We start from the raw sequence: 20,228 nt of genomic DNA, 5'->3' as shown, positions 1-20,228 counted from the left end.
ATCCATTAAGTTCTTCAAAAATCCCTCTGGATTTGTAAATTATATTTTTGTGCAACTCTTTTTGCTACTCCTCACAAGTAGGTAATACTTAGCCCTTGCAGCTATAATAAAATGAAATAATTCTCTGAAGACTGATGGCTCCAGTGTGTTTATTGCCTTACTAGACACACTCCCTTCACTTAAATGGCTTCTAGCACCACCTAAAACTAATATCTGATAAGCAACAGAGGACATTTTGGCACACAATATCAGCACCTATTCATACAAAGGGTCTGTAATATGATTTTTGAGAGAGAAAACACATTTACAGTGGTAGAAAACTCCTCACAATAGCAGTTTTCTAATGTTTTCTCAAGTCTGTAGTAACAAAAATAACTATGAAAAAAGCATAACTTCATATTTGTATCATCCAGTCACCAGGACACTATGACAGCAAGTAAAATAGAAACAGAGCTGTTTCTCTGTTGATTATTTTAGCAGAAGCATCAACTGTTGCTGAGCATGGCAGAGACAGGAGTTGATGGTATAAATAAGTCCACTGCTAGAGGCCAGGGTTGAAATCCTCAATGCCATCCTGCCTGCCTTGTCTCAGTGCCATGGGCTTCTCTCTCACTGAGCCATATACTCACCAGTGTGAACAGAAAGAGCACAGAACCAACCAGACCAGGTTGTTAATTTCTTATTATAATCCCACACACCTCCACAAAGACTCTGGCTCCATCTTCCCTACAGCCTCCCATTAGGTTGCTGTTGACAGCAATAAAATCTCACTCCTACTCTCTGATGCAAAATAAACCCATTCCTCTCAGCCTCTCTTTGTATCTCATGTTCTCCAGTTTTCAACAGTTATGCAAAAGCCAGCTGAGCTCATGGCTGGAGAAAATGAGATGGGTTTAAAAAAAAATAAATAAAAAACCAAACAAAACCCAAACAAGCAAAGAAATAAAACGCAAAAAAATGTCATAAAAATTTTTTTGAAGTTTTCTTCCTTTTGAAACATTAAATCCAGGTTGACCTTTAGATCACAACTCTGCCACTCCCAGCTGTGTTTCAGTAACAATGCATACCTACAGATACAAGATGACCTGGAAGGAATTCTGTGCATCCCCATTCCCACCATTTTCATTTCACACCCTGCCACTTTTAGTCCTGGGTACAACAATGGCTGCACTATCAATCACATCAAGGGTTGATGCCTTGATATTTGTGCAGGATCAAGTGGGAAGTGCTGGGCAGTGATACCTGCAAGAGACATGGGATATACCACACAGTGTGTCCTGTGACTGACACTATCTTGCTCATGGACAAGTGCTCCCACTGTGGGTAAATTGTGTCATGGGGTAGGAATGAGGCCTGGTCAGAGTGGCAGTGTCACTCTTACTGCACCAGTGGTCTGAAGCAGCAAGTCAGTCCTCTCTTGAACCACATCTATTTCCAAAGGAAGTTTTCCAGCTTATCAGTTCAGATACCCAGCTCAGTCTTAAATACTCAGCATCACAGAAACAGTGGGAAACTGAGTTAACTTAAAACATTTTCTCTACAGAAAGCACAAGCATAATAACCACATGCCAGTGTTTCATTTTACAGTCTGTCCATAATCAACCACTAACTGCTTTTTTCTGATCTTCTGAATACAGACAAGAAAGAATGTTAGTATTTTTAAAACATTCTCATGAAGGGTAATACCCAAAATACAAGCAAAAGGCCTGAAAGATTCCAGTCCAAACAGCAGATAAAATCCCTCGGAAAATAAGGGCTCTGCAATCAAAACATCACATTAGGCTTTACTTTAGCAGTGCTATGTGGCTCTCCCAGACTGAAAAATAGAAAAGAGATTGTCCTACCAGATGACAGTTTGGTTTTGGCTATCATATGCAAAACTCTTCATATTTTTTTGCTTTCTTTGTTTACCACTGCCCTACCCTAGATACACAGGAAGCCCTTTCTTGCAGCACCTGATGTAATTCTAACAGAGAGCCAACTGTCTTCTGTAGATTCATCCTGGCACTATAATTCCCCCTGGCTTTCACCAGCCACACCAGTTACTTGGTTTGAAGATCAAGAGACTTCTCAGTTAATCAGGTCCAAATTCTTTCCTGGCCAGTACTGAATAGTTGGAAAGAAACAGCCACCTCTGGACTGGCCTTCACCTCACTTGGCTCTCATACTTTTTTGCAGTGAACTGATAAACATTTGTAAAGCCACAGGACAAGGCAAACTGGCATTTTTCCTACATCTTCACAGAGCTATATTGACCAACTCAGAAACTGATGTTTGATGTTTGGTATTTTTCTACAAAACTTACAATCTGATGATCCAGCATCCATCAGAAGCAATGACAGAGGACTTCAATCACGTATGAGTAGTAAACTCCTGGCTATGAAAGGTAAGATGCCTTAATTCCCAAACCAGCAGACACTGACACCACAACACTCAACATCTGCATCCAGAATATAAGCAAGTTTGCAGGCCAGTACACAATGTGCCTCAGTCTGCATAACAGTGAACACTAAGCTGTGAGCAGTTAAGTACACAGGCAGTTAAATATAGAAAGCCTCTTAGTTTGGAAGGCAAATTTGGAAGACAAAACCCAAATCACCTCATTGATGAAATATGCTCCAACAAAACACAGAGACCTTTGTTGGTGCAAAGTAAGCAGCATTTGGCCCTAACCACTGTTGTCTCAATAAATCTTTCATTGTAATTTGTCCCACATACATTTTTTGTATATGATCTCATACTCCAAGGATATTCTCCAAATCAATAGGTCTTCTTCACTGCATATTGTTATCAAACTACTTTTGACTGCTGCATGTGGGTAGAGTTTCTTTGTGGCTAATAAAAGTTCAGGTGTTTGAGCCCAGTCAACACAGGAGTAAAATATGAAACACACATACATTGAACCTTCCAAAAGCAAGAACTACACCAAAGGCAGACAACCTTGTAATCCAGTCCTCCTCACAGTAGCACTTACACAGAATAGCTGTAAATATTAGGCATGGTAAGTATATTTTGTATTAAATACACAGAATAAATTTTGAGTAATTCCTGAAGAATAGAGTCACTAGCTCCACCTGCATTTTAACAAACAAAACCAGTTCATTCCACAATTTTCCCAGCAATCTTTTCAACAACAAACCTTGATATCTGATTTACTCCACTGTTTTAATAATTTTGTCATCAGCACTGAAAGCCACTTACCCATTTCAGGAGAGAATTCTACTTCCCCCTTAACTGGATCCTGGACGTGATTTCCAAGAGCATTTCCTATCTTATTCTCTTTCTGTTGCAACTCAGGTATATGAACAGGCCCCCGTGTGAAACGGGGGAAGAATTTTTTTGGAAATGGCCTCTGAGGTTCCAGCCCCTTGACGGGCACATTCTTAAAGGACTGGTTCTCTTCACTGAAGTTGAAATAAACAAAGAGCAGAAGTGTCCAGGTCACAGATGTGAAAAGGCACCCATAGCAAAAATACCGAAGTGTGACACTTCCCATTGTAGACTTAGCATCGTTGAGGACCCATTCTCAATTACCTGAAAGAGAGTGAAAACACATTTTGAGTGTTGCCTCATAGCAAGGCTATATGTTAGGAAAGGCATTCTACAGATTGCTCTTCCATTAAATGATGTTGGGAACTTAAACCTTAAGAATGAAATCCCTTCTCCCTTGCCCATTCAAAAAAGAAACATGACCAGTTTGCATAATCTGTGTAGATACTACTGCTTTAAAACATGAAGCAAACAATAACTAAGAGTTATTACAATTACTCTTTGTACAATTACAATTTTAGGATAAAATTATTTTTCCCCATAATAGTTACATAACTATCTCTCCACCACAACAGTACATTCCTTGTATCCTTGCATTCATTTAAACATATCACTGTTTAAACTAAATCAATTACACACAGGGAACTGATTTTTCACAGAAGAATGGTTGGGATTGGAAGGGATCTCTGGAGGTTACCTTGTCCAACCCCCTTACTCAAGCAGAGACACCTTGTGCCAGCTGCCCACAAGTATGTGCAGACATCTGCATTTCTGCAGTTCAGTTCCTACCTTAAAGCATGGCAGGAGAGAACACAGACTCAAAAAAAAAAAAATGCAGTTTAGCAACACATAGTGCCAAGACAGTCACATTTACATGCACCCTCCTCTGCAGAAAGAAAGGAAACAGATATGGGGGGGGAAAAAAAAGAGCAAATAGCTCCAAGGCCTCAGCAGACTACAGAAGAGCTCCACACTTCCTGGAGGAGATGCCCACCTAGAGCTGGAAGGAAGGAACCCAGCCCAAGATTTTACTTCAGGCACCCATTCACTAGCATTTCCCCAAGCTGTACTGAAAATTACTATCATAAGCAAACCCTGAAGTGAAGCATATGAGTGGTAATGGTGGTAACATTTTATTTATAGCCCAGAAGAATCAGGTAAGCTTTCTGGAGTTTCTTAAATCTAGAAAAGGCTCAAAAAAACCTGTAAAAAACCTATACAGCTCAATACCCAAAATTAAGAAAAACACTAACTCAAAGAATCAGATCTCTCTCATAGTCTAACCAATTAAATTCACTGCATATTAACAAAAAGCCAGACAATAATTTAGTCACCTTTCAATTACCAAACATTTCTTTTAGGAAAAAAAAGTACTGGAGTAAGAGTCAAGGGTTTATACTGATGCATTTTCCAGACTTCTCGAAAAGTCAGAAATTACCAGAAGTCTTCAGGTCAGCCTGGCAAACAAGAGACCACAACAATATTTTTGAGTGCAAACAGATTATTCCTTTCTCGGTATGGAAAACTACTAAACAGAGGTAGAAGGCATTCGCGATCCCAGAGAAACCTACAAAGATCCCACTTATTTTGACAATGTAATTTTGAGCCCTAAGTGACTTTGCATCCAAAAGGGCATTAAATGCCAAAATTCAAACTCAAATTTCCCAAATGCATCAAGTCATTGTTTCCCTCCCAAAAATAAAATACCCACAAAGTACAATAAAGAAAAAACCCCAACATTCCTAAAAAAAAATTTACCCATCATTTTTACCATCTCAACTTCCCTCACTTCTGCTAAGCCCTAGGAGCTTAAAAAGGTCTTAAAAGGTTTAAATCTCACACCAACCCTGTGCATACAGATGAATTGAATGCTCTCTGAAAGAGGCTTGCTCTCTAACACTGTCATACAGAAACCTTGCTGCTTTACAGTAGCCTCTTGAAATCACTTAGACAAAAAATGTTTTGAGGGCATAAATTATTTTTAAAATCCTCATTCTAGCTAGCAGAATGAGTTTAGCAGTTGGAGAGGCACATAGCACCCATCCCCAGTGCCTTATTGCCTATGCAAGAAGTCGTCAAAAACCACAGCAAGGCAAATATAGGCTCACAAAAAGCATGCAAGGCTGCAAAGGAGCAAGAGTATACAAACAGTTGTATGTCCTAATAGTAATAATTCTTTCCAGACAGTCTGCAGACAATTAATACTTTTCCATTAAAAAAAAAAGATCTGGGTGCTTGCCAGGTTATTTTTTGCATGGCCATGAGGAGGTCATCACCTCTAAGACTTTTCCAAGCCTGATATGCTGCTCCTCAAAACCTGCTAAAGTTGTTATTCCATTCACCATGGTAACAGACACACACTCCTAACATCACAGCACATGCCTTGACATTGTGGAATAGCATTCTTCTGGTAAGTTAAAAATTACTATAACAGAAAAGGAACTTTTTAATTTCAGGGATGTTTAAGGATACACCTTCACTGCAGCTTGTATGGGAAAGCAAAAGATAACCTTTGCTGTCCCAGTTAGTAGTTGGAAGACAGGCAGAGCAGAATTCACCATGGATTAATTTCCTGTTTGCATCTCTTTCACAGCCAAGAGCTCCACTTTGCTGCTGTGGCATTTCCAGCTATAATCAAGTTAAGGTTTTCTGTGACTGACATCAGGCATAGTCAGGTTAAAGACCAAGAAGGAAATTAGTAATCACCAGAGTGAAAAGATTGCTGGACAACCCTCCTGTCTACAGAAAGCCCTTTGACCAGGCTGCAAGCACACACTTGGTTATTCTTACAAAGGCAACAAACATAAACCTGTGTGTGATATTATTTTCCCATGCTCCTTGCTAGAGCAGAACCACTGCACCTCTTCTCCTCCCTTCAGTGTTCTGCAGTTTTGTAGAAGAATACAAAGGTTGAAATACTGCATTTAAATCAAATTACAGAACTGCCACAAAGCAGAAAACTAGGCCCTTTCAGTAGCTTACTATTCAACCAAGACATTTGATAATACATTTGGCTGGAAAACACAGACTCACTATTTGCTTTATGTACCACATGTTTTGTTAAACACTTACTTTTGAAGTCAGAATGGAAAAATGTTAAAATCTTAAACCCTGCCTATGAAAAAGCATGCTGAGACTTATTAGTTTACTTTATTCCCCAACACATATGCAACCACACAACCACTGTCCTATGGATTTCAACCAATTCTATTTTCTCTTGTGACCAGAGAAGTCCCAATCTGCGTCAGAGCTGCATGCTCTGGTTTTACACAGTTTTAGGCTGACCACTGACTTCTTAGCAAAGAGGTCACAGTAGGTTTTGAAGTGCTAAGCCTGCCCTAAGGAAGCAGGAGCACCTTTCCAGCCCTATATTTTCATGCATACAAAGTGGAAATGCATCAATACATCTCCATCTTTCTTCAATATACCAGGAAACAAAAACCCCTGCACTTGTTTCAGCAAGCAATGAAAAAATTCCCATTTTGATACACGCCAGAGGGAGAAAGAAGAGAGTACACTACAGCAGTTCACAAGGACCCAAAATGAAACACTCAGTTCCCAGAGGCAGCCATGACTTTCTTCTGCAAGCTATCTAAAGACACTGAACCTAAGTCCTACCATGTCCAGACTCCTTTGCTTTCCAGTTCTGTTAAGTCTTCTAAGAAACATGGTTTGCCAGTTAAAACAAATGTCCCTATGCATGGTCACAATACCCTGATGGTTCTCTTAAAGCAACCATTGTGTTCTTCCAGTTGGTTTCTCCAAGCAGTATTTTGTAACTTAAGCAAAGCCAAACTTTTTCCCCCTCTTTCTTTTTAATTGGGAAAAGCTGTTCCTGAATACAGGAGATGCAAAGCATATGCCTTCCAAATCCAAAGTGTTAGTATTTTTCTCAGCCCTGATAGGTTCTTCATGAGAAAACCAAAAAACATCTATTTTTTCATTCCATGGTATTAGAGCTCTGCTAATGCAAACAGAACTAGCAGATTTGAATAGTTAGAAAGAATTCAAACAAATAAACAAAGAAACTCCCTATAACTGCATTATCCAGATAACAACATAAATGAGGTCATAAGAATAATTTTCACCTATGCAACAGAACTGTAGAATGGTTCGGGTTGGAAGGGACCTTGAAGATCATCCAGTTCTACCCCCCCTGCATGGGCAGGGACACCTCCCACCAGACCAGGTTGCTCAAGGCCCCAACCGACCTGGCCTTCAGCATTTCCAGGATGGGGCAGCCACAACTTCCCTGAGCAACCTGTGCCAGCGTCTCACCATCCTCACAGTCAAGTCTAAGCTAAAGGTACCACCTTCCAGTCCCTCCCCAGCTTTCTCACAGACCCCTTTTCAGGTACTGGAAGGGTGTTCTAAGGTCTCCCTGATGCCCTCTCCTCTAGAGGCTGAACTGTTACAAACAGTAACGTTGAGTCCAGTCTATTTCTTCAAATACATATTTTAGAAGAACTGATTTCCATTTTAAAAATCTCTTAAACATACCAAGAAGAATTCTTTCATAATACAGTTCTTCAATTACTGGTAATTGAGACTAGGCTAGAAAGGTCTATTGTATTTTTCCTCTTCATTTCTGAAAAGTACCACAGCTGCCAAAAGAAAGTTTCCAAAATACCTCAAACAATTCTCTCTCCCAAAAACAAGTGGAGTGAAAAACATCCAGAACAAACTGGAAACACTTTCTCTCCCTTGGAAATATAAGAGCTCTCACAGCAAATAATAAATGATAACTCCTTGAAGAGTTTTCCAAGCACTGGATGCCCCCTTCCAAGTGCAAGGTCTGCACCTGTACAGAGCAGAGTAGATTTTGATCAGACATCAGGAAGAATTTCTTTACTATGAGGGTGGTGAAAGACTGGAACAAGTTGCCCAGAGAGGTCGTGGAGGCCCCATCCCTGGAGACTTTCAAGGTCAGGTTTGATGGGGCTCTGAGCAACCTCATCTAGTTCAAAATGCCTCTGCTCACTGCAGGAAGGGTGGACTGGATAATCTTCATGGGTCTCTTGCAACCCAATGCATTCTATGTGATGATTCTGTGACTGACATACACAACATCCCAGTGATACACAGAATTTATGGCTGTTCATATTGGTACACTTAGGAATCCTGAGATACTTCAACAAGACAAACATAATTTATTCAAGGTGGCAGCACCTCCTACATCAGGAAGTTACACTTCAATTTGGAGGAACTGGGGTGACTAAGAAAGGAAAAAAGTTATCTTAGAAGCTGTCCCCATCAGCTCAGAAGAGACCAAGATTGCAGAGCACAGCATTCTGAGAACTTCTAAGTTTTCTACCTTTGAGTTTCTCTCTTACTGCCCTGTTTTGACTGTCATATATTTATTTCCTGATAGTTTTAAGACTTTGGCAAAGCCTTGGAACTGAGTTTGCAGACCCACATGCCAGGAATTCCAAGAGTAAAATATTCCTCTCTAATTTCCATGAATTCTAGTACAGAAGTCTCAGTCCCTTGCACAAGCAGTAAATCATTACTATATTTTTGTGTTGTAGGGTCTTGGGTTTTTTTTTAAGAAAACTATCAAAGTTAAATATTAGTAATCTAGTAAGAGTCTCCAACAGTCAATAAACTGCAAAGTTGAAAAAAATCTCCAAGAGCCTACCTGCCAGACCTGAGCTTCAGTAATGACTGTGCAATGCTGCTTTTCATCTCACACCAGCTTCTTGTAGCATCCTTACAACACCAGCACGACATTTTTTTCATGTCACCCAGTAACATTTAGATTCATTTAATAACTGGCCAAACAACGATACAACTCCAGTCTCCCATACAGCCTAGGAGAGTTTGTTGTTAGTACCCTCCTTAGCTCTAACCAACACTGGCCCAATGTGCTGGTCTTCAGTGTTTTTAATGGGAAAAAATGCCAACCACATTTCACAGTATTTTGGCTTAGAAAGCATAAGTAGGTACAGGCTGTACAACCATCCACTGCTTAAACACTGACAGCTGCTTGGATTAACCTCAGCAGTTTAGTAACCACACCGTATGACTAGATATTTCATGGCTGTGCCAAGGCTCATGTTTGTTAGAGGTCACACAGAAGATCAGATTAACCTCAAGATTTTTGAAATAGAAGTAAGACTTATTTGAGAAAACCCTAAAGTCTGCTTGTAGTTTTTCCAAGAACAGCTAAAAAAGTATGACAGAAATACAGCTCATACTACCCAGATTTCCTTCAAGACTGTCTGTGTATTTTGGACTTATATTAAGGGAACAAACAGATGTGTATAATTTTTTTTTCTCAAGAGCATTCTAGTAAAAACAAACAAACAACAACCTTTCAACTAATTTTTTCTTTGTACAGAGTATTAGGATATTAGGTATCTGCTGCATGACCTTCTACAGATGCTTTTGATTTTTATTTTGTTATTTATTTTGGGGGTAAAAACCCAAGAAGATAAAGTAACACTACTTAGAAATGCATTTTTGCTCTTCTAATAGTCTTAACCCTTTATGTATTTCTTGGCCTCCAAGATGATATATGGCTGTCACTGGTCCTTTTTCAAAACAAGCTTCAGCAGGAGCAGGCTCTCCTATTTGCTAGTGATTCAACAAGAAAACAACACCACTAACGGTAAAATGAAGAGGATAGATTAGGAAGAAACAACTCCAATAACACACCTATCACACAAGAGGAGATGTCACTCATAGCAGCTTCTGCACTTTCATGAGAATTATTTCTTTCCAGACATACATTACATCACAACCAGTCTTAAAACCTTAACAACATGAAAGAGGGGCAGCTTAAGCAGTTTTTGGTTCAGACTCCAACACACATCACTAGAAGCAACACCCACTAAATTCAGAACAAAAGCTAGACATATTTCCAAAGGAAAGTTTAGTGTTTCATGTGCCTACCCAATTTACCTTCTTGCAAAAAAAAGTCAGGGATGAGACACTGTACTTTATTAATTAAGTGGCTATTTTTGACACATTACAGGCATGTAACTACTCATGTAAAGACAGACTGGGTCTACTGGAACCTACCTTGTGACATTCAGGAAGCACCTGGGACACACAAACTCCCTGGCTGCTGACACAGCCTGGGGAACAGCTCTGCAGAAAAGGATCTGGACAGCACCTGAGCTTACCAACACGAGCAGCGGCAGCTGACCAGGGGATGCAATTAAATCACCAAAGCAGCACTCATAAGAGCACGGGCAAAGTGTTGTGCCCAGTCTGGGATCTGCCAACACAAGACAGACATTGATAAACTGGAAGGAGCTCACTGGAAGTCCACCAAGATGCTCTCAGGCCTTGTGAGAGGCTGAGCTGCTTCAGCCTGCAGAAGAGACACTTCTGAGAGGGACCTAACAGCAGCCTGCTGCTACCCACAGGGGTGTTATCAAGAGAACAGAACAAGGCTATTTAGTAAGGTTCAAGGTGGTAGAATGAAGGTTAAAAAAGACTAATATAAATCCCTCATTCACAGAAACACTGTGGACCACAGGCTGTCTGTCCTCTTGCATAACATGACCGTTCCCATTCATTTTAATGAGATGGCACACTAAGATCTATTTTTAATTAGCCCCAGTAAGACACTTCTAAATGCAGCTTTAAAACCTTTGAGAACCAAGAGTTTAGTCATTTCAGCACAGCAATACAAATCTATGTCATATCACCTAAAATAAATTTTCCTGGAATTAATAAAAATTTTGATCAGATAAATGATCTTAAAAGACCAATAACACCAATTTGTTATGATTTATAGATAAAGGCACATAGATTTGCTGCATGAATGGGTGAAGACCTCAGAAACTACACTGCATGCATACTAAGTCTGGGAAGCATAAAGTGCTTTAGGAAAAATTTTAAAACTCATCTTCTTTACGTATTTGGTTTCTCACCCCTCACTATTTTACCACTGTCAAATGACTCATGCTCATTTGTGCTTCAGTTTTTGAACTTTAACCAGTGATGGCTAAATTAAAACACTACTGTTTTAAAATCTGTGGAATATACATTGGAACACTTCCTCTAGGAACTTAGCTTTGAATCTCAGGATTTCTGGAATTCCTCAGCTCCTGTGAAAAAAGCTTTACTTAGCATGCTCCCATACCAGAGAAAGTACAAAAACTTGAGCATTTCTATAATAAAAATGTGAAATTTCTTCTTTACCCACCTCAATTTCAAATGCTCCATTGAAGAAATTTTAAAGTATCTTCTGCAGTAATGTCTTTCACTTCATCAACAACAAATCATACTAGATTTTTTTTTCTTTACTGATAAAGGATACCTTTCCCCCCACGGGCTCCTCTCCAAGGAGTGAGAGTACTTTGCAAAGGCTCTCATTTGAGGACATGATTTTAATGGAAAAAGCAGATACAAGTTTTGGAAAGAAAAAGTTTCGTAAGAGTCAGGATCTCATGTTAACAAACAACAGAAAAGAACATTTGTTTTAGTTACACCCAGTGGTACAACACTGGGTCAAGAAAAGTAACATAACAGTCCAGTCTGATTAGAGAGAACAACTACACTTGGTTAGAAACATGAGCTTACCAAAATCCTAGTGCTCAACTCTGACAAATAAGTGCTATAGAGAGATTCATGCTGCTGCAGTGTCCTTATTCTGCACTAAAAAGCCCCTGTTTTACCAAAGCAGACCTACAAGCTTGAAATTTTCTTACCTATGCCACTAAAAAACATTGCATCCTAGGGCTGCTCGGCTGGATGTTACTTTTAGCCAGCTGGCATAGAAATACACCTCAAGCCATTCATGGGTCCTAAAAATAGCTTCTTCCTTTCTGTTGCTAATAAATACTTTTTTCCCATTGAAATAGTGAGATTTTCTTTTCATTAGCAAAATCAGCTCCCATGAAAAACAGAATTTTCATGCACCAGCCCTAGGAAGATGCAAGCATTTTTGTAATAAAGCCCTTCATTCTTCACATGCAGCTTAGGAAACAGCAAGATTAAGAAACCAACACTGAATTTTCAATAAATTTTTCTCACATTAAAGATCCATGCATCTAAATAGTAGTTTAACAACCCTCCAGCACTATACACAAACAGAAAATGTAAGAGAGCTTACAAGGTCAGCTACACTCAAGTAAGCTGCTTAATACCTTTTCTAAATGTTTAAAATCTACTTAGCTGTTCCTTGCATTTTATGTCTGTACAGCTCAGCAGAGCAACAGTACAAATGCAGATGCATGCAAAAAAATTAGGTAAGACATCCTTGTACTTGAACAGCTGCACAGAACACTCACCTTTTCCAGAAGAGTCGGCACTGAAGAAGCAGTGCAAGGTTACACAGTGAAAACACATCCACTGCAGTAGCAGTCAAATCCAGTTGGTGTCTTCATTCTCAGGGAACAATAAAGCACTGAGCCTGAAACTTAACACTTTGTTGTTGAGAACAGTTTGCATGGTCTAATTGGGAGTACCATGGCAAACAAGATTCTCCATGACAACAGGCTTGTTGGGATGGGTCTCAGGACATGAATACTACAGGGTTACTTCTCACTGGATTGCATACACTGCTCAAGAGCACAGATTAATTTTCCTTTTTGTATTTGGTTTATATTTCTTTCTTTCTATCTCTCTTTTTTTTTTTTTTCCTCCTTTCTTTCTTTCTTTTAAGCTGATGCATATGGATTTATGGATGTGGAAGTACAAACAAGACTGGGCATCACGTGCCACTTACTAAAGAAGCATTATCAATCCCTGTATTTCTAAGGTATTCTTTAATATCAGTAGATCAGGTCACAGCAAAGCTAGAGAAAACTGTATTACATTGTATTACATTACATTGCATACAGATTTCAATTCTAAAAATTCCTTTACTGGTCATTTTTCAAATCATTGATAATCTCACAAAATTTCCGCATTTGGACTAAATTTTTCTAGAGTATTCTTTCTGTTCACCTTAAGAAATTTACATCAAAAGAGCTTTGGGCATTTTTCCAGTCTTTTGCAAGCAAAGCGAAAACACATTTTCCATTTCTAAAAAGTAAACCAAACCAAAATAAACAAATAAAGATTCAGACTTCATTTGTACAGCTCTCCTGCCAAAAAGCTGGCAGCAAAGTTGGCAACAAAACAGACCTCACTGAAGTACTTTTGAGTGAAATAGTGAACACTGGGGTTGACCAGTCTCAATTTTAAACCTGTTGAGTACTGACCACAGACAATGCATTTTGCACAAGATTTTCCTGCAAATTCCAACTATGCAGTTACCTCCAGATCACAGAATCCATACACCTTCAAGTACATGCCCCACAAATCATACAAGGCTACTTAATTTCTCTTTTCCAAAGGGTTTTCCTTTCCAAGATACAGAAACATAAACACAAAAATACATTAGAAGTGTCATGTTTGGGCCTCAGAAACGTTGCATTCAGTTACAGATATCAGAAATGGCCACAATAAGGTAGCACTAGCCTATGAGCTACTTGCTGTAGCACTGAGGTCTGCCTTTGTAACTCAATTTCTCAAGCTTGAGTAATTGATTATTAGTATGCAGACATTTCTTTAATATAAGAGAGATAGCACCAGAAATGTGAGTGAGGTTAAATCCAGTTACAGTTTAAATCCAAACTGCCTGTGACAGGAAAATATTTAACTCATTCTCAACTGCCTGGAGTTAACTCCTGATGTGTTTCTCTACAGTATCAAGAGACGGGATTATCCATCATGTCCTGAGTTTTCCTGGATGGATACCTATTGTTTAAAAAGTAGAACTGAAAAAAATACTAAAACCAGTGGTTTAGTTGAATTCAATGTCCATTTGCATTTCTCACATCCAGAAACAAAGACCACAAAGTTTTTCACTCCAAGTTTTAACAGAGTGCAGAGTAACCATGCAATTTGGAACAGCAGAGGTGTGGGACCTGAGCTTTTTTTCAGTAAGAAACTCTCTTAGAAAGACCAAAAAACCCTGCAACCTTCTTACTTTTGGAATCATTTTCTCACTAGAAGTTTAAAGTGATTTCGGTACATAGGTTTCTCTGCCCTTCTCTCATTTTCTCATAACTGTCTCCACCCATTAATATACATAAGGAAAGCTAAAGACATAAACCTCTGACATGTTCTCTCTTTAACTCACTGACTGAACCAGGACATCAGCCTGAGCTGTGGGACACTCTACTTGAACTATTTGCTCTGCTACAGATTTTGATGAGATCCTCAGCAACTCAACCTCTCAGCTGCCACCTATAAAAATTGATTAACAAGTTAAGGCCAGTACACAAAAGGTTCTGAGGCCACCTTAATGGAAGAATATACAAACACCAAGCACAAATCTGGGTTAAGGCAGCAATAACTCATTCCTTCCACCTCCCCAGCAAGCCTACTTCTAAATTATAATATTCTTATATAGGAAGCATTCTCTTTTTTTCCTTCCTTAACACTACACAGTAATAGTGATGAAGTGGTACCATTGCTGGTGCAACCATGCCCACAGATGGAGTCAATGAAAACACTTTCATTCAAACATCTCAACTAATCTATCAATTTAATATAGAGTTCAGCTTGCTAAATATAGTATTTAACAATGGGATAAGGATTTTTCCAAATATGTCCATGAACAGACCAGGTATTAGCATGCTTCTGAAAAAAAAACCAAAAAGTTTTGTGGACATTAAATATTGTATTAGAATGATAAAACTCTAGCATAAAGTGATTTTACAGCATCTGAAGGGAGAGAAAACTTCTCCAAGTCATGCCAAAAATTAATTCTGTCTTTTATTCCCTTCTACATGATCTTACAGGATCAATTTGCTCCTTCTCCAAAGGAATTCCTTTGAGGGAAGAGCTGTGGACCACTCCTTTTCCAGCCTGTTGGTCCCTTTTCTTCTATTTATCTATTGCCAATGTTTCTAATGGGAAAACATACTCAGGATTTTGATGTTGAAATCAAGGATGTTGCAACAAAATAAACAGCAGATCAAAAATACATTTCCCTATTTTGCCAGGAGCCATCCTCTCCAACACACACTAACACAGAAGGTTAGTGTGCAATACAACACTCAGCCTTCTTCTGCTTCACAGGCAATGAGTCTCAGGATATAGTGATGTATGAGATTCAGCAAGTGACAAAATAAAGGTATTCCAGGAAACAGCAAACTAAAGAAAGCCCTTCCAGAAAGCAATTTCACTAATAAAAGCCAAAAGGTATCAACAGAGACAGTGATACATAATTTGTTCTTGATGTTCTACTTCAGGAATTAACAAAATGGTCAACATACCTACAAAGACTGATTCATCACAGGCTGTATATCAAAAGTAGATAGTTCTGTGCTTCCTGGAAAAGGATCACTGTTTTAATTAAGGCCACCTCCAAGGTTTAAGGCATCTAATTTAATCCTTGTCTGCACAAGAAAATCTGTGTCATTTAGCCAAGCAACACTTGAACAGTTTTACATAAGCTAAAAGGACCACCTCTGTGAACATGCTCCTAACATTCATTAAGTATTTGCTTAAATCAGTTTGGCACATAACAATCATTTACTGAGGAACCTGCTTCTTAGCATGCCTCTGCAAGTTTAGTAACTTAACCTGTCAACTTAAAAGTCAACTTCTTAAATGGTGCCATGTCATTTTTAGGAATGACAAGGAGTTACTGCAGGTAACCAGTTAGCTCCCATCAGCTGCTCTGCAACATTTTTTCATGCACATACTTCTTCCCTCTTGCAAGAGAAATGTTTTTTGTCAAGGTAGTTTGCCCCGTGGTAAGAGGGATTAGAGCATGCACACCCACAGACACTACCATAGCACAGCTGATAAGGTGTAACTTGTCAGTCACAACAAAACTTCAGCCTCAGAAACACAGAATTTGCAATGCCACTACAGCCACAAAACAGAAAACTGGAACAACTCGCCTGCCCCAAACTGAACTAAAACCCAGCAAAGATATCCAAGTCCATGCCTGTGAGCAGTGTGGGTTACTGGGGCTTGGACTCCTCCCCAGCCTGCACACCTATTTCCTGCTCATCCTACAACACATATAGCATGTCACTCTTGCAGGCACTTTGATTCATACTCTTCATTTTGGTAACACCATCATTTATTTAACCTAGACAGCATATTTTCACATCACAAGGACAGAGTCCAGAGGTACATCTGAAAAAATATATCTTCAGCTCCCCATTTTCCCACTCTTTGTTGCAGTGTATTTCTAGTTTTTACAGTTTTCAAATAAATTATTTACACTAATTATTACACAATGCTGATTCATATGAGAAACATGCTAGAGCACAGCTGATGGTTATGGTGGATACTACTAACTCTTACACAAAATGAGCTGAACAAATGCATTTACCCACTGGTTTAGCAGCCAAGGCCTTTGTACTGACAGTACTTTATACATTAACACAGTAGCTGCAACAGCAGATATATTCATCTCCATAAGCCACCACATGTTTTGAAAAGAAAGCTTAGATAAGAATCAAGACTATTTATCTACCTCCCACACTCCAGAAAGATTGGAACACATTTCACCTCTGTAAGACTTTTTGAGAAAGAAAAGACAAAATTAATTTCTGCACTTGAAATCCATAGGCATACTTTCTCTCTTCAACAGTAATTATCAAGTTTGCAGCACCTCTGAAAAATGAATGGTACTTAAAAAAATTGATGGGATTTTAGGGATATCTGTAACTGTAGTATTGCCTAGTCAGACAGGTGAACTGTTGAGGAAGTCAATAAACCAAACTGTCATAGAGAGAAACAACTCTTATTTTTTCAAAATTTTACCTTTTCCCTTCAGCTGGAACTCTCCCTTCACTTTGCTTCAGCAGTCAACACACAGCTGCCATACTCAGCCTGCCAGCTGCTCAGACCACAAACTTCTCACAGTACCTTTCAAGATAATTTAACTAATGCAAGAATGATCCCCCCCTCTGTTCTTTTAGCTCCATTTTAACCCTATTATTTCCTGTTGGCAGATCTAAACTCCCCATTTTTACTGTCTCCTCTGATACTTCTAACTTCATTTGGCCCACAGTTTGCCCTGCCCCACACCCATGCCCTGTAACTCCCATTAAAACTTTTGCCTCTCCAGCATTTACTATAAGGAACCATGTTTTGTATAGACAAATTTTCACAATACTAGTAACTCAACTTTAATTCCCTTGCCATGCTGTTTAAGGGCTTACTTCCTCCTAAAACCTTGAATCACACCTACTGTTATTTTACATCACTATGAAAATGATGAACAGATTCACCCATTCTCAAAAACTTTCACAGCAGCTAATCTGGACTCTTTCCAGTTTTACTTCTGTGCACAATGATGACAATTGATTTGCAGTCCTCTGAGACAAAGTGGTAAGATAGCACAAGACAGGCAACAGGCCCTGAAACCTGCAGTCAGAATTTCTTAAACCAGAATATGTCACTTAGTCTCCTGGCTGCCTCATCTGGGGCTGAGATATGAAGGTTCACTAAAGCTGCAGTGTTATTTCTTCCCTTCCCTGCTGAAGAGCTCCTAAAACTCTACAGGAGCTTATCTTACCCAGAGATGAGAAAAAGCTTATGCAGAAGGCATGCAGTTCTTCACAGAGAGTTATACTGGAGGAGGCCAATTGCTTGTTAATCAAAAGCCTCTTATCTGGAACCACCTGGACCTTTATGCTGTTCTAAAATGAGGTCTAGAAATCCCAGTCTGCCTGTTTCACCTAGGCAGAGGTTCTCTGTAGGGCAGTATGACAAAAACATACTGTCAGGGATAGGTTGGTATGACCCTTTCCTGGATATAGCCTACACTTGGATGTGTTTAAGATAATCAGAGATGTCTGGGAGCAGTTTCCTACTAATATGATCTATATGAAATCTATATGATAATGAGATCTATATGAAAAAAAAAAAGAGAAAAAAAAAAGAGGAAAAAAAAAGAGAAAAAAAAAGAGAAAAAAAAGAGAAAAAAAAGAGAAAAAAAAAGAGAAAAAAAAGAGAAAAAAAAGAGAAAAAAAAAGAGAAAAAAAAAGAGAAAAAAAAGAGAAAAAAAAGAGAAAAAAAAAGAGAAAAAAAAAAGAGAAAAAAAAAGAGAAAAAAAAAGAGAAAAAAAAGAGAAAAAAAAAGAGAAAAAAAAGAGAAAAAAAAAGAGAAAAAAAAAGAGAAAAAAAAAGAGAAAAAAAAAAGAGAAAAAAAAAAGAGAAAAAAAAAAGAGAAAAAAAAGAGAAAAAAAAGAGAAAAAAAAGAGAAAAAAAAAAGAGAAAAAAAAAAGAGAAAAAAAAAGAGAAAAAAAAAAGAGAAAAAAAAAAAAGAGAAAAAAAAAAAAAAGAGAAAAAAAAGAGGGGAAAAAGAGGGGAAAGAAAGAGGGAAAAAAAGTATTTTTTTTTCTTTGTAAGAGTAACAGCTTCTTCACTGTATATCTGGTTACCCAGTAAAGTTCTGCAAGGTCTATGGCAGCTGCCCTGCAACTGGTATTGTGAGAAGTCAGGTTACAGTTTGGCAGAGATGCTGTATTAGACAACGTGAGTGTTTTAATTAGTTTTAACAGCAGTTTAAGGCTGACACCTACTAAGAATCGAATTAAGATGAAGCAGCTATCTGGAAAGGCAGTTTCTGAACACAGTGTTTACTTCCAGTGCCACAGCACAGACCTGTTGAGCCCTCTGCTACCAGCAGCACTGAGCTTTGGGTTGTTCTGCTCAGCTCAGTCTATTTTCACACGAACATGGGACCAGAAAACTTTTCTTCTGCCTTGCAAGTAACCTGAAAACAGTTAATTCGCCATCAGCATTTTCTGCTGCAGCCTTCCTTATAAGATTTAACACAAATAGAACCAACCAAACAAACAAAAACAAAACCAAAACAAAAAAGCCCTACCACATGGCCATGGGAATTGGCTAAAAGGGCTGGAGACTAACCACGCAGAATAATAACACACACGTGCTAAGAAAAAAACAGGGAGCCTCAACATTGCAAAGTATATTCTGAGAACTACAGCGACAATAAAGGAGAAGCTGTTTAAAAATACAATTTCCAGTCATAAAGGTAGCAAAGCTTTACTGCAACGCGGGGGTCACGCAGCCCCCCAAAAGCAACGCCTGCCCTGCCCTGTACAGGAATCAATGAAAGGAGCAGCGCCAGCAACACGGATACCTACAGATCCTCACATTTTGGGCTGACAGTTGCATAGTTTCAGTCTACCTGCCGGCAGGCTGCTGCTGCTGCTCCTTCACAGGCATTTAAAGACTTTAAAAATGATAATTACACCTTTTTCCATCCTCCGTAGCACGTCCCACGGTCTCTCCCGGGGCAGCGCTGCCGGTCAGGTTCAACCCAGAGTCTTCCCCTCGCCAAGCTCAGCCTGCCCGCTATAAGCTCACACCGTTCAATTCAGCCAAAGCTCGGAATCTGACTCTCTGGTGAGGAAACAGGAATCGCTGCCCCCGGGACAGACTCCGTCGCGTCCCCGCGTCCCCCCCTCTAGGTCAAGCGGGAAAACGGCCGCGGCCGCCCGATACCGCCCCCTCACCGCCCCGGGGCTGCCCCTCACACCGCCTCCAACCCCGTCCCTCACCCACCGCCCCCCCGGGGCTGCCCGTCACACCGCCCCGGAGCCGTCACCCCCACACTCACCGCGGCAGCGGCCGGCGGGACGCGGTGGTGCTGGTGCTGGTTCTGGTGGTGCTGGTACCGGCGCCTCCGCCATCGCCCCTCCCGCTCTCCCCCTGCCCTCAGCGGCGGCGGCGCGCACCGCTGGCGCGCGGCGGTGGCGCCACGTGACCGCTCCCCCTCCTCCTCCTCCTCCTCCTCCTTCCCTCCCTCCCTCCCCGGGCCGCCCCATGACGTGGGGAGGGCCGGGGCGCGGCCGCCATGACAGGCGGGGCGGGAGACTCCTGAGAAGATGGCGATCCCTTGAAGGGGTTGGGGTGGCGAGGTAGTGGGGCTCCTGTCTGGCCTCCTCTTTTGCTGAGTGGTGCACGGACATGAAGCATGGCGGTGGATTTAGGTCCTTCAAACCCCTTCTTCCCTCA

At 40.0% G+C, this 20,228-nt stretch overlaps 1 protein-coding gene across 4 annotated transcripts in view; it reads right to left on the bottom strand.

Annotated features, from left to right (window-relative positions):
* GALNT11 (polypeptide N-acetylgalactosaminyltransferase 11) overlaps positions 1 to 19,964 on the bottom strand; it is a 54,532-nt gene extending 34,568 nt beyond the window's left edge. Inside the window, exons 1-2 of one of the 4 annotated variants that reach the window (XM_030445879.1) lie at positions 19,831 to 19,964; positions 3,202 to 3,534 (exon numbers count right to left, since the gene is read on the bottom strand). In XM_030445879.1, the coding sequence (XP_030301739.1) occupies positions 3,202 to 3,496 (295 nt within the window). In that variant the 5' untranslated portion in view covers positions 3,497 to 3,534; positions 19,831 to 19,964. Of the gene's footprint in view, positions 1 to 3,201; positions 3,535 to 8,908; positions 8,991 to 19,464; positions 19,591 to 19,830 lie in introns of those variants that run through there. The other 3 variants (XM_030445880.1, XM_030445882.1, XM_030445881.1) reach the window with 3 other exon arrangements.
* Between the last annotated feature and the right edge of the window lie 264 nt (positions 19,965 to 20,228).

Source organism: Calypte anna, chromosome 2 (genome assembly GCF_003957555.1).
Source record: "Calypte anna isolate BGI_N300 chromosome 2, bCalAnn1_v1.p, whole genome shotgun sequence".
Classification (NCBI taxonomy): domain Eukaryota; kingdom Metazoa; phylum Chordata; class Aves; order Apodiformes; family Trochilidae; genus Calypte; species Calypte anna.
Note: the sequence above shows the minus strand (reverse complement) of the source record. Positions and strands in the feature narration are given on the sequence as shown.